Source organism: Neofelis nebulosa, chromosome 15 (genome assembly GCF_028018385.1).
Source record: "Neofelis nebulosa isolate mNeoNeb1 chromosome 15, mNeoNeb1.pri, whole genome shotgun sequence".
Lineage (NCBI taxonomy): Eukaryota > Metazoa > Chordata > Mammalia > Carnivora > Felidae > Neofelis > Neofelis nebulosa.
The window spans coordinates 41623022-41635217 of record NC_080796.1 but is presented as its reverse complement, the minus strand read 5'-3'; the positions used below and the strand labels follow the sequence as shown (position 1 = coordinate 41635217).

At 41.5% G+C, this 12196-nt stretch overlaps 1 protein-coding gene and 1 long non-coding RNA gene across 2 annotated transcripts in view; one reads left to right on the top strand and one right to left on the bottom strand.

The window, feature by feature from the left end:
• CR1L (complement C3b/C4b receptor 1 like) overlaps positions 1-9720 on the top strand; it is a 70010-nt gene extending 60290 nt beyond the window's left edge. Inside the window, exons 18-19 of the mRNA XM_058701400.1 lie at positions 2563-2664; positions 6311-9720. Coding sequence (XP_058557383.1) covers positions 2563-2664; positions 6311-6323 — 115 coding nt within the window. The 3' untranslated portion in view covers positions 6324-9720. The remainder of the gene's footprint in view (positions 1-2562; positions 2665-6310) is intronic.
• On the bottom strand, positions 5082-12196 carry LOC131496140 (uncharacterized). Its single transcript, XR_009254335.1, has 3 exons — positions 11545-12196; positions 10640-10749; positions 5082-5799 (listed from the first exon to the last, which is right to left on the bottom strand). It is a non-coding gene; the product is annotated as an uncharacterized LOC131496140 (long non-coding RNA).

Here is a 12196-nt window from a genome sequence, read left to right as displayed (position 1 = left end):
GTTGTTTGTAAGGTTTGAATAAAAGTCTGCTTACTCATTTTGAGTGACTGCATGTTTAAAAATTGAAATTGTTCATTTTGTGATTACAAAACCTCACTGGCCTGATATTTCACTAGTGAAAAATGCTGTTATCTGCACAGTTGGCATTTCACTGTGTATTTACTAAATACTTGCGACAAATGTTAACAAGGTAAGTCATGCGCTTGATCACTGAGGAGTAATGCTGTTACACTTGTCCATTCAGAGCCCGTTTATCCTTGCCTCGTTTCTGCCGCTGATCTATTTCCTTTTCTCTACAAACAGCCTTCTTGTCCATAGTGAGACAGCACTTTAAGGTCTTTGTTGGCTTAATGCTTAGTGTGACAAAACTATTAAAGCCCCTCTGTGCAAAGGCTCCCTGTGTTTTCCTATGTTCACATTAACCACAATATTACAAAAATCTGTCTTTCCTCCTGGGTCCCCTTAACTGCTCGCACAGAACACTTCACTTTTGACTTCTGGTCACTAAATGTGCGGGGGTTTTTTTCCCCCCCATACCAAACAATTCTGTGACACCAGCTGTGTGTCCTACAATTTAACTTAATTCAATTCTTAAACTGTCTACCTGGAGATAATGTCAGATCGCACAGCTTCGGGTCTCAGTTCTGCAAGACTATTCCCACCCCACTTCACATGTCAATCTCAAGTACAAGTTGTCATCTGTGCTTCTGACAGATGGGCTATAAATCTGAGTTCCCGGGAATCCCTCCTTGAGTTTGATGTATTTGCTAAAGTGGCTCATAGAACTCAGGGAAGCATTTACTTATATTTATCCGTTTATTAAGGGATATGAGAAAGAATACAATGAACAGCCAGCTGAGGAAAGACATAGGGTGTGGTCTGGAAGGGTACCAAGCACAGGAGCTTCTGTCCCTACAGAGCTGGGGTGCATCACATTCCCCAAACATGGATACATTCACATGCTAGGAAGCTCTCTGAACCCCATACCTCTTGAGATTTTATGGAAGTTTGTTGATGTAGGCATGATCAATTATTAATTCCATTTCCAGCCTCTCTCCCCTCTCTGGAGGGTAGGGGATGGGGCTGAAATTCCAACCTTCTGATCACAGTTTCATCATTCTAGTGACCAATGAGCTATCCGGGAGCCATCCACGAGCACAGCCAGAGTCACCTCATTTGAAAAAGATTCTCCTAGTGCTCTTACCACTTAGGACTTCACAAGGATTTTAGGAGAACTGTGTCAGAGATGGGGTCAAAAAATAAATATTAAAACAAGAGATCATCCTAGTGCTTTTAAAATTATACATGGGCTTCAGATATCCGTGCCAAGGACTGAGGGAAGAAAACAATATATATTTTCTGTTATCTCATAACCACCATCAATCAACTGGATAGGTATTCATTCAACGTATATTAAGGTTGTATTTTCTCACACCCCACGTACCACTCACCCAAGACTGCTTTTACGCCATTCCTCGGCTAACCACTTAGTCATTGCTCCGTGGACGCCCATAACACCTGTCAGTACAACCCTCTACTCTTCCTCAGGCGTGGATCTCAAGTTCGTCCTTCCTCATTCTGGGAATACTTTGGCTTCTGACTCAGTCTTCCTCTTTGTCTCAGGGACACCCTCATTCTAATTTCCACCAAAGGGTAAAGACGAACTGAGCAATGAGGAAGCACTGGGAGGCAGTGGAGTGAGTTAACTCTTTGCGCTTCGATCCTTAAGTCCCTAATACCAACACATATTTGACCTCTAAGGGTACTGGTATTGTACCATTTACCATTTCGTTTATGTAAAATGAAGTGCTTAAACAACTGCCAAAGAGGCAGAGTAGCATCCCAGGTAAGATGATGGGCTTTGCAATCATTAGGAGCCGTGTCATACCCACGTACTAGCTATGAAACCCTCAGCAAGGCACTCATCTTCTCTAAACTTTATTTTCCTTGTCTGTAATGTGGGGACAATAATAGCTCCTACTTCACTTAACATGGTGCCTCAGTTAGGATGAATGTCAGAAAGTGTGAGCTATTGTTATTTACATGTGATTGTTATTGACATTTAAAAGTGCTTAAATGCTTGGATTTACCCTAGTCCTCACACACCTCCCGACAACTGCTGCTGCTTTCCAAACTCTGGGTGTTAACTGTACACAAAACAGAACTTCTATCTTCGCTGTAGAGGAAGAAGGAAGCCTTGTGTAAGATTGTTGTGCAAAGCTGTTGCCCTTGTGAAGCTTAAATGTCACCACCTGGTGGTAAACAGTATTTACCAGTCAAAATGACTTTGGAAGCAAATGTCGTTTGAAGGCATGGACACTTGTGTATAAGCAATTCAGTCTCCTGGCAACGTACAGGATGGTTTTAGTTTTATCTCCTACTCTGAGTTATTTAGTCTTGAGAGGTGGGATTTGGTTGTTTTCCTCTTACATATCGTGCAAGGATTTCAGAAACTTGAGGCAAATTATGCCCTCAATTTCAAAATGAAAGCCACTGACTACTTTCTTCCAAGACTGAAATGTATAAAATTATTTGTCTTATTTTTCTCCCTCTGCCAATTAGCAAAACTACAGATGAAAAACGTAAGGAGAGTATCCATTTACATCCTCAAGAAGAGAGCGGTGTAAGTCCTCAAACTGTGCAAACAAATCAGGAGAACAGCAGGTACGTAATGTACATATTGAATTCATAATGTTGTCAGTAACTCAGAGCGAAAGTGAGAACAGGATGTGCCTAAGATGTTGCTCTGGCTGGATCACTGGGACCACCGGAGATAGAAAGTTCTTCAGGAACTGGAAATGCCTTGGTTGTTGTTTTCTTAGATTCTTGTTTCCAGGGAGTTGGGTGATGGCTGTCTGCGCTGTGCTCCGGGCACTGTTTTCTCAAAGCATTCCTGTATTTTTGTGCGCTGGTGCTATAAACCTTCGAGAAGAAGCAAGCTTTTGTTTTCTTGTGGAACGCAAGCATTTGGCACTTGGGTGTCCCCCTGGCTCCCCCTTCCCTTAAATGTGCAGGATCACCTGGGGATCCTGTGGAGACTTTGCATTTACCACCCCCTGCTTTCTGACTCCCACTGAATTCTCTGCCTCACCAGGTCTCCTAGGACTGCTCTCTCCTTCCTGTTTCCTGTCCTCCCCAACAGGGGCTTGTCACCACACCTCATCCATGCATGCCACCTAGTCAAAGTACCAGCCTACTACCGTAGCTGTTGGGTGCTCACTGTTTAGCTGTTTGCTACAGGACCGGGGTGAAAAGGGAAATTACCAAATTATGTGTGCCAAAGTGGCACACACGTAGAAGTGAATATTAGAAATCAATGGACTAAAAATTGACTGTTTTGTAAATATAGGTATTGGAACCCAGCCTCCCCCACTGTTAGCCTATTCATGGCTGTTTTCCTGCTCTAACAGCAGAATTGAGTAGAAGCCACACAGACCAAGACTTACTATCTGGTCCTTCAGAAGAAAAATGCCAAACCCTGAACTCTATCATATGATCAGGGTTTTCTCACTGTTTAGTTCCCCTGTAAGCCTTGGCTTTCCAGTCTTTTCCTAGGCCACTCTCACATTAGACACTCGTCAGTTTTGTTAAAATCTTTAATGTGTTCTCAGGGTACCTCATTTTGACTCTTGGTCTTGTCGTAAATTCAAAATTCCATTTTTTCTTTACCATACAGAGCAATTCACCCAGTCCTTGCTTCCTCTGGCTGTGCCTAAGTATCCTAAAATTTTTATTCAGATTCTTGGGTGTCTGAAACACCAGCACGAAAATGCCATAAAGGGGATTGGCCACTCCTGTAGAAAGCAGAAGCAAAAAGTATCATGTGTTTTCGTCAATTTCCTTTCTGTCCTCTTTCCCATATATCAATGTGCACTTATCTAAACTTGGCATTTTATATCTGCACACATGTCCCAAATCTTAAACTCAACATCGGACAGTAGAAGTGGCCACAGGAAAAGGCAAGGGGTCAGAGAGGCATTTTATAATCAAGACATAGGCAATTCAAATCGTTTGAACAAATATATCGGGTATGGTCAACTTTCTCCTAAATAGAAATTTGCGAATCCCCACGTTTATTTTCTGGCTTGTACTCACCTTGCTTTTGCTGAACAGTTTGTTTTCCATGACTGTTTATGGAAGCAAATGAAATGTGCATTGCTTTTTAAAAACTCAGTATTAGTAATTAACTTTTTGAAGCTATAATAACCATCAGCCTGATTCTTCTCACAAGAGCATATACTTAGAGAAGCTTGACTAGTGTATCAGTAGGATATAGAAGTCATGAGACAGGAATGGCATGATTTCCTAAGAGAGTGTTTTTTTTTCCTACTGTGATCCCAGTAGTTTGAAATGAAAAGAGCATTATTTATATCTTAACACAAATACATAGGTATAGGAACAGAAGTCAAATAATGCAGATTTTAAGATAAAATAAGACAGATAATACTATGCTTTCAGGAATACTTTACATTATGCCTCTGAGGCTCTTGGGGTGATGTACTGCTTGTCCTTTACTATGATGGAAAAGCTGGGCCAGACTGATTCATCCCTAGCCGGATTGCCACCCACTGTAAACACACAAAGTAACTGCCCACTGTGAGGGCAATGGTTGTCTTTACGAAAGTCAATTCAAAAATAACACAGAATTATACCTAAAATATCATTTGATATCTCCTCAATCCTGGCCGGTTACCCACCTAAACGCTTTACCATTTTCCTTCCAATCCTATCTGCATTACTCCACTCAGAATTCACTCACCCAAGAAGCCCTCCCAATGTGCTGTGGTCCAAAGTAATGTCTTTCTTTGGCACTCATAGAACTTAGTGCCTATACCATTTTTAAAATAGTGTCTTTTAATAGTAATATGTGCTTATTGAAAACGTAGAAAATACAGAAAATATAAAGTATATAAAAATGACCTATAATAGCCTTCATCCAGTGGCTAGTACTCTTAAGCTTCTTCACATTTACAGGGTTATACACTGAGATTATATTGACTGTATAACATTATTCCTGGTGTGGTTTCTACCAAATAACCACCATCCTTTTATCATTAAAAACTGTATATACGCTTATATGCCATAGTCTCCAATATTTCATTTATTGTTTTTGCCCAGTAACACCAATGCATTCATTCGCTTGCTCATTCATTCTTCAAACATTTGTCACTTGTAATCTACCAATATTGTACTTATGTGTTTTCTTTCCCATGCTAAATTAACTTATGAGTAAGTTAATTTCCCCAAATTCTAAGTACAGACTTACTAAAATGAGAAGTGTACACTAAACAGTTGAGAATAAATTTATCAAAATTTCATTTATCCTCAACTTTTTGGACACATTTTTTTATATCAAGGTGCATCTCAAATTGTGTAGACTGACTGTTGACCACCGTTTGAATAATAATACAGGAAGTCCGAAATGAATTTGTCACAAGTCTCTTTTTCAAGATTGGGATTTTGGCCACAGTGCTCCACAGGAGCGAGGTTGATCATTTGTGGCCACATATGGCAGACAAGGAGTGAGTTAGTGTCTGTACCAAGCTTAGGACCCGTGCACTCGAGCCAAGTGCAAGGGCAGAGGGTGATACAGGGCAAGAGGCAGACTCCAAAGACACAGCTGCATGCCGAAGGACGTGAGAATGTTCAAAGATGACGCAGGTACCAAGCGTTGGGACGTGTCACGAGGTAGAAAGGGAACAATGATGGGGGATCAGGTGGCAGTAATAACGGGGTGTCCGGTGAGCCGATGGGCCTCAACAGGGATCTGTCCGCTGGCGGAAGGACAGTCTTCCCGGCCTTGAGGAAGAGGAGAGGCTTCAGCATGGGCAGGGAAGCATTTGGACATCACGGACCATACAATAATTTCTTTCAGTCTTGACGGTGTTGGGGGACGAGGACTTGTTCTCTGAGGCTGGCCCTCCTCCAAACTACCAGCTCCTGTTTGCTTTCCCCTGCCACAACATGGCTCAGAAGACACTCAGAAACATTTGGTGTGTTATGAGGAACCTCTGTTTCTGGAATGAGGCTCTTTTTATTTAGTTGCCCAACGCTGAGAAACATTTTTCCTTTGACAAAAGCAGCAACGGGGAAAGGTCAGCTTATTCATTAATCTCTCTCTTATCTATTAAGTGTCTCAGCTTATGCAATACCTTCTTGTGCCCTGCACAGCAACCGCTAAAGAAGGCAATAAACACTTCTTCTGAACTCATAATTGGTGTAATACTGTCCTCATGATTATTACCAGCAAGTTCCGGGTAATTCATTTCAGCCATGCTGTCATCTGAATAAAAATATCCTGTTATTTCAGTGTCCTTCCTTGACAAAGTATATAAAGCTGGAGAACACCTCGAATTAAAACGTTGGTCGGGAAGGAAGCGATTCATTTCAACAGAATAAGATGTGAAACGCATAAAATCCCAACTGGAAGTGACCTCACAGAGATGCAAGCATGTGCACTTGAAGATGCCGAAATGCCTCCAGAATCTAGAAAAAGCTCCCTCCTCTTAGTTTGGATTACTGTCACCCCTTCACCCTCTGTCCTTGTGCTCAAAGCACACACCATCCATTTAGGGGAAAAGACTGCCCTTGGGCTATATAAATAGCCTCACTTACTTAAAGGACAAAGGTGTTGCCTAGGATCTTGGTTTACCAGTTTGTATTTTCTTTCTTATTTTCAAATGTCCATACTATGGAATGGGCTCATTAACGAGAATTTGAAAATCCAGAGGGACGATGTGAAAAAAAAGTCACATAGAATTATACTACTCTGTGATAACCGCTGGTAATATTTTGATTTTTCTGCTAACCTTTGATTTTTTGCTAACCTTTCTTCATGTATGTTTCTTTGTACACAAGTCTTACTTAAATAGTTAGGTTTTCTGTTATAGAGCAAAATCTCCTCCTATTAGATCTGAGTAAAATATAGCTATATCAGTTTTTACTTTCCTTAGAAAAAAGAATATTTTCTGTGTATTAAAAAAAACATTAAATGATTCTGGAGAAGAGGTTTTCAAGAGAAATATCTGAAACAATGAGTTTTGGATATCCCTAAGTTGATTTTCAAAAGCACTTTTACTCTATTCTTTACAAAAACATAACTATTTTAAATAAAAGAATAATTTTATTATAAAAGCAAGTGGCTTACTTTTGTATGGATTCAGAATACACTAAATAAACTAAGAAACTATGACTTTAAGAAGTTAAAAAATTGGGGCTCCTGGGTGGCTCAGTCGGTTGAGCGTCCGACTTCGGCTCAGGTCATGATCTCACAGTTCGGGAGTTCGAGCCCCGCGCCGGGCTCTGTGCTGACAGCTCAGAGCCTGGAGCCTGCTTCAGATTCTGTGTCTCCCTCTCTCTCTGCCCTTCCCTGCTCATGCTCTGTCTCTCTCTATCTCTCAAAAATGAATAAACGGTTAAAAAACATTTTTTTTAAAAAGAAGTTAAAAAATTAATATATAAATAAGTGGTCTTGGAGTCCTTAACTAGTCCACATACTTACGGATCAAAAATTATCTGGTGTGATATTATGGGTCATGCTAATAATCTAGAAAATATCAGAATCTTCCTGGATATTTAACAATAGATTCGCATATGACTACTGCTATCTACGTGTAATCCTGGGTTTTAAGTTGCTTTTAGAGTGTATTCTGCCAAATTGACCTTGATAAATATAAAGAGTGAGCCGAACATCAACTGGAAGTTTTCTTTAAAATCATGGAAGGTAGGGAAAAACAGAATAAGCAAAGTCAACTGACAAACCAGAAGAAAAAATTACAGCTTATATCATGGACAGGGGAAACAGGCATATTTAGAGAGTTAAAAATTCAAAAACCATCCCTCTCCATTCCCCCTCCCTGCAAAAGGGCAAAAGATATACAGCCAGGTCACCAAAAGAAGAAAGGGAAGTGACCTATGAATATATAAAAAGATCCTAAATGGCTTTGCTTAGCTGGAACACAGGGAAATCTATTACATCTTAAGCTTCTGAAGAAGTACATTTTTTTTTAATTTTTTTTAACGTTTTATTTTTGAGACAGGGAGAGACAGAGCATGAACAGGGGATGGTCAGAGAGAGGGAGACACAGAATCTGAAACAGGCTCCAGGCTCTGAGCTGTCAGCACAGAGCCCGACCCGGAGCTTGAACTCACGTACCGAGAGATCATGACCTGAGCTGAAGTCGGCCGCTAAACTAAGCCACCCAGGCGCCCCTGAAGAAGTACATTTTAAAGGAGGGCTAGAAAATAGTTGGGCACTGGGCTGTTTTAGAATCAAAATTCCCTATCACATGAAAAAAATGTAAATTCCTTTTTTTCCACCCAGCATGAAGTAGGTCTGTGAGTATTGTGGTTAACAACTATCTGATGCCTGGGACATTTAATTTCAAGAAATTCATGAGACTTTTTTTACCTGTGCAACATTTATATAAGGGAAATACTCTATATACTAATTATGGGTAAAATACTGAATTTCAAGTTTAAAAATTTTTAAATTAAAAATTTTTAAATACAAACTTTATTTGTATTCTTGAACAATTGTGTTAACCTCTGGCCTTACATTTTCCTTCTGAAAAGCAGGGGCTGGTCCAGCTGGTCTCCAAAGTTATTCCTAGTGCTAATATTCTCTTTTTTCTCATTTGCCTTTTGTGTACATGCAAGTGTGAGGTGTACGTTAGTTTAAATCTATGACGTTTAAATAAAATGTTCTGTCTCCATCATTATAATAAGAAAGGGATAAAAGATTTTCCTTTCTAAATCTACTTGTGGACTATGGTTTGTAATATATTTACATTTTAAACCTTCACAAGCCAAGAGGAAACAAAAGGAGTATGTGTTCCTTCTAAGAAATGCCTTCCTTTCTGCACTTGATTGTTTTAGAATCCCGGGGCAGGTAATGGCTTACCACAGGAATGCCCTCGCTGGTAAGAGCTAAATAAGAAGGTCAACTGAATGGCAGGTGTTTACCAGATACAAAGGGCGGTGGCACAGCCCCCAGGGCCAACATCAGCAAGATGGTTGAACCATCCTGTTTAGCCATCCTCTTTCGGGTTTTCACAAACGCCTCGTGTGTAATTCACCATGGCAGCGGAAAGCCTCTCCTGAGAGCACTCACAGGCCCATTCCTGCTGCTAGCCCGACCTCTGATAAGCGCGATGGAAACAGACTAATTTAGGAGGCCAGGGATCATCCAACATGACGATTTATTTTCCAGAAGTTGGCCTGTGTTTAATGACAGCCTCACACACCTACCTCCTCCCCACTGGCCTTCACAGTCTGAAAGGAGATGTAGCACGTAGCTCCAAACCTGGTCTACGCACAGGCATGTTCTCCGTGCTCTCCTCTCCTGCACTTCAGCAGTGTGACAGAATCTCCAGGGGGAGCGGCAGAAACCATGAGTGTTTACTCCCCTGCTTCACTCAAAGCCTGGACTCTTGAGTGCCATTCCCGTCAGGGCTTCAAGGAGTTCACTGTCGACACTCTCCCTTTGAACCAAGTCACTAAAACGATCTCAAGGCTAAGGGACAGACAGCAGCTCTGCTTCGTAACACAGCTTGCAGTGCCCGATCCAGGAACGGTTTGTGTGCACACAGTTGTAGCTCATTCCTTTTAGAGGCAAACCCCACTTTGCTCCCAGTATCTTAAAATTCTTACAACAAAATCTCTCAGAGCTTCCCCGGCATTTGGTAAATCCATGGTGGCGGAGAATTGGCAGAGGCATGTTAGATGCACGAGACAGCAACTCCCATTTATTTCATTCAGTATATATAGGTTTTTATTATACACCTTACAGACACAGAACTGTCTCAGCACTGGAGCTACAGCAAGAGAACTCTGACCCTGTTTCATAGAGCTTGTCCAGAAAAATAAGGAACAGGGCTCGGGACCTTTCAGATAAATTATGTGATGCATCGCGTCAAATAAAAATAATCAATGTGAAAGTACTCAATTATATTAAGAGTGGTTTGATGAACACCAGGCATAGAAACTTGACTGATTGAAAGTTCCAGCAAAACCCCAAGTCTTGAATCTAATCTAGTATATGACACTAAGAAACCAAACACTAGCCATATACCGTTCCACATCTTTTAAATTTTTTCATGAGAAAATGTGACTTCCAAGCCTAGAAATAAACGTGGAAGTTTTTTTCAGCTTTACTGACATACAACTGACATATATCGTTGTGTACAGATGGTTGCAAAGACTAAGAAATAGATTGTCTGTTTGCAGAAATAATGTCAACATTGAGCTGAAAAACATTTCTGTCCTATCACTCTTAACAATTCTAAGAATTTCCAGAAATGATAATTCTCCCTCATTTGAGTTTCCAGTGTTTCCTTAATTATATATACCTCCTTCAGTTAAGTGTCATCATGGAGTGTTTCATTTTTATACTCCAAGATAGTAGGTAAGGTGTTGATTTTATACAACAATCCACAATTTTGTGGCCTACAGGCTGCCCCTAGAATTGAAAATAATGTTTTGGTCTGGGAAGAGGAAATTCCACGGTTTGTCCAACCCAGAATGTCTTCAGTGCATTTTGGGTACAGAATTTTAAAAATAGAGAGAGATTTCTGTAATTCCAGAATATGAATCTGAAGTGTATGCAGAGAGCTTACATGTCCTTCCCATCGTCTCATACCTCGACTCTTTGTGGTGCAGGTTTCATCAGTACCATTCATGAAAACAATAGCAGTTGGTTTTTTTTTTTCTTTACTGATTCCAAATGTAATGTAAGACCGTAATAGAAAACTGAAAAGCACGAAGAAAATGAAATATCCATAATCCTCTCAAGTATTAGTTAATTTTGGTATATGTCCAACTAATCTCTATTTACATGTATCAATATACTACTTTCGTTTTAATAAAGGAATACCAAAAGGCACATACTGATCTGGAATCTGCTTTTTCCACTTACATAGGTATCATATTTTTAACATGGGTTTTTTTTTTTACACTGCTTGCTGCCTAGACATTCATACCGTAAAGCCACCTATCAAAACTGCCTTCTACTTTTGCTAGACACTTAGGATTTATTTTCCTCCCCTAAATTATACATCTTTGATCACAGCTCTGACGATTTCTTTGGCATGAACCCTAAATGGAACAACTAGTGGTTTAAAAGTCATGTCCATTTGAAAACTTAATATATGGACAAGTTAACTTGAAAGCCAAAAGTTTGAGGGTGTTGGCCCCCCGATACATTTACTCACGCTGGTTGAAAGCCAAAAGTTTGAGGGTGTTGGCCCCCGATACATTTACTCACGCTGGTTGACATTTATCCTTCTTTGCCAGCTAATAGGAAGAAAATGTCACCTCCTTTTGTGTGCTCTTTTAATAAAGGTCATGTTACTTTTCCTCTTACTAGTCATACAGGTTTAATCACAACGCTACAAATAGATCTGGCTCATTCTTCATTTTCCGCTTGACTTTCCACCGAGAGATTGTTTCCCCAGAAGAGCTCTCTCTTATCAATTCCTCGCATCCCGACAATAACGGCTTTGAGTATCTCCAGGAGATTGGCAATTAATACTCCCTTGTCCTTACCTTTGTCGTGCATGTTTTTTCCTCTTCAATAAAACATTCAGTTGCTCAAGGGCAAGGGCCCCAGAGAGGTGAGGCCCGATATGCTAATGGCCCGGTGTCCTTTAATAATTCATCTCCTATCCTTTCCTTAGGGGTTGGGAGTGCAGTGGCCAAACCTTTGAGATTCTGAAATCTAGCAGGCCTTGAGAAGATCCAAGAGCAGGTGCTGAGCCCCGGAAATCACAAGTATTGTCCCTAAATATGCCCGATCACTGCCAACTCTTGAAACAAGGGCCCAGGGGGTCCGGACAGTCCCGAGTGCCTCAGGACACGACCGGAGCCCCGAGGGGTGCTGGCCCCACGACGACCCGCTGCCTGGGCTCTGGGTTTGTATTTTCAGGGCGAGGCGCTTTTCCGCTCCGGAAAGGAGCGGAAAGGATGACCCCCCAGCTCTCGTTTCTTTTCGACCCTTCCAGATGCGGCGGGGAGCCGGCCGAGTCCCGCAAGCCGCCGGGGGCCTCGCGTAGGTGAGCAGATGGGGGCGCCGCAGGGCGCCCGCGGAAGTGGACGCAGGCGGCTGCCCACCGGGTGGGGAGACCCCAGTCTAAAGGGCCCCGCTCGCAGGCCCCGCCTCCAGCCGCCTGCCGGCCCCGCCCACACTGTCTGGAAGTCC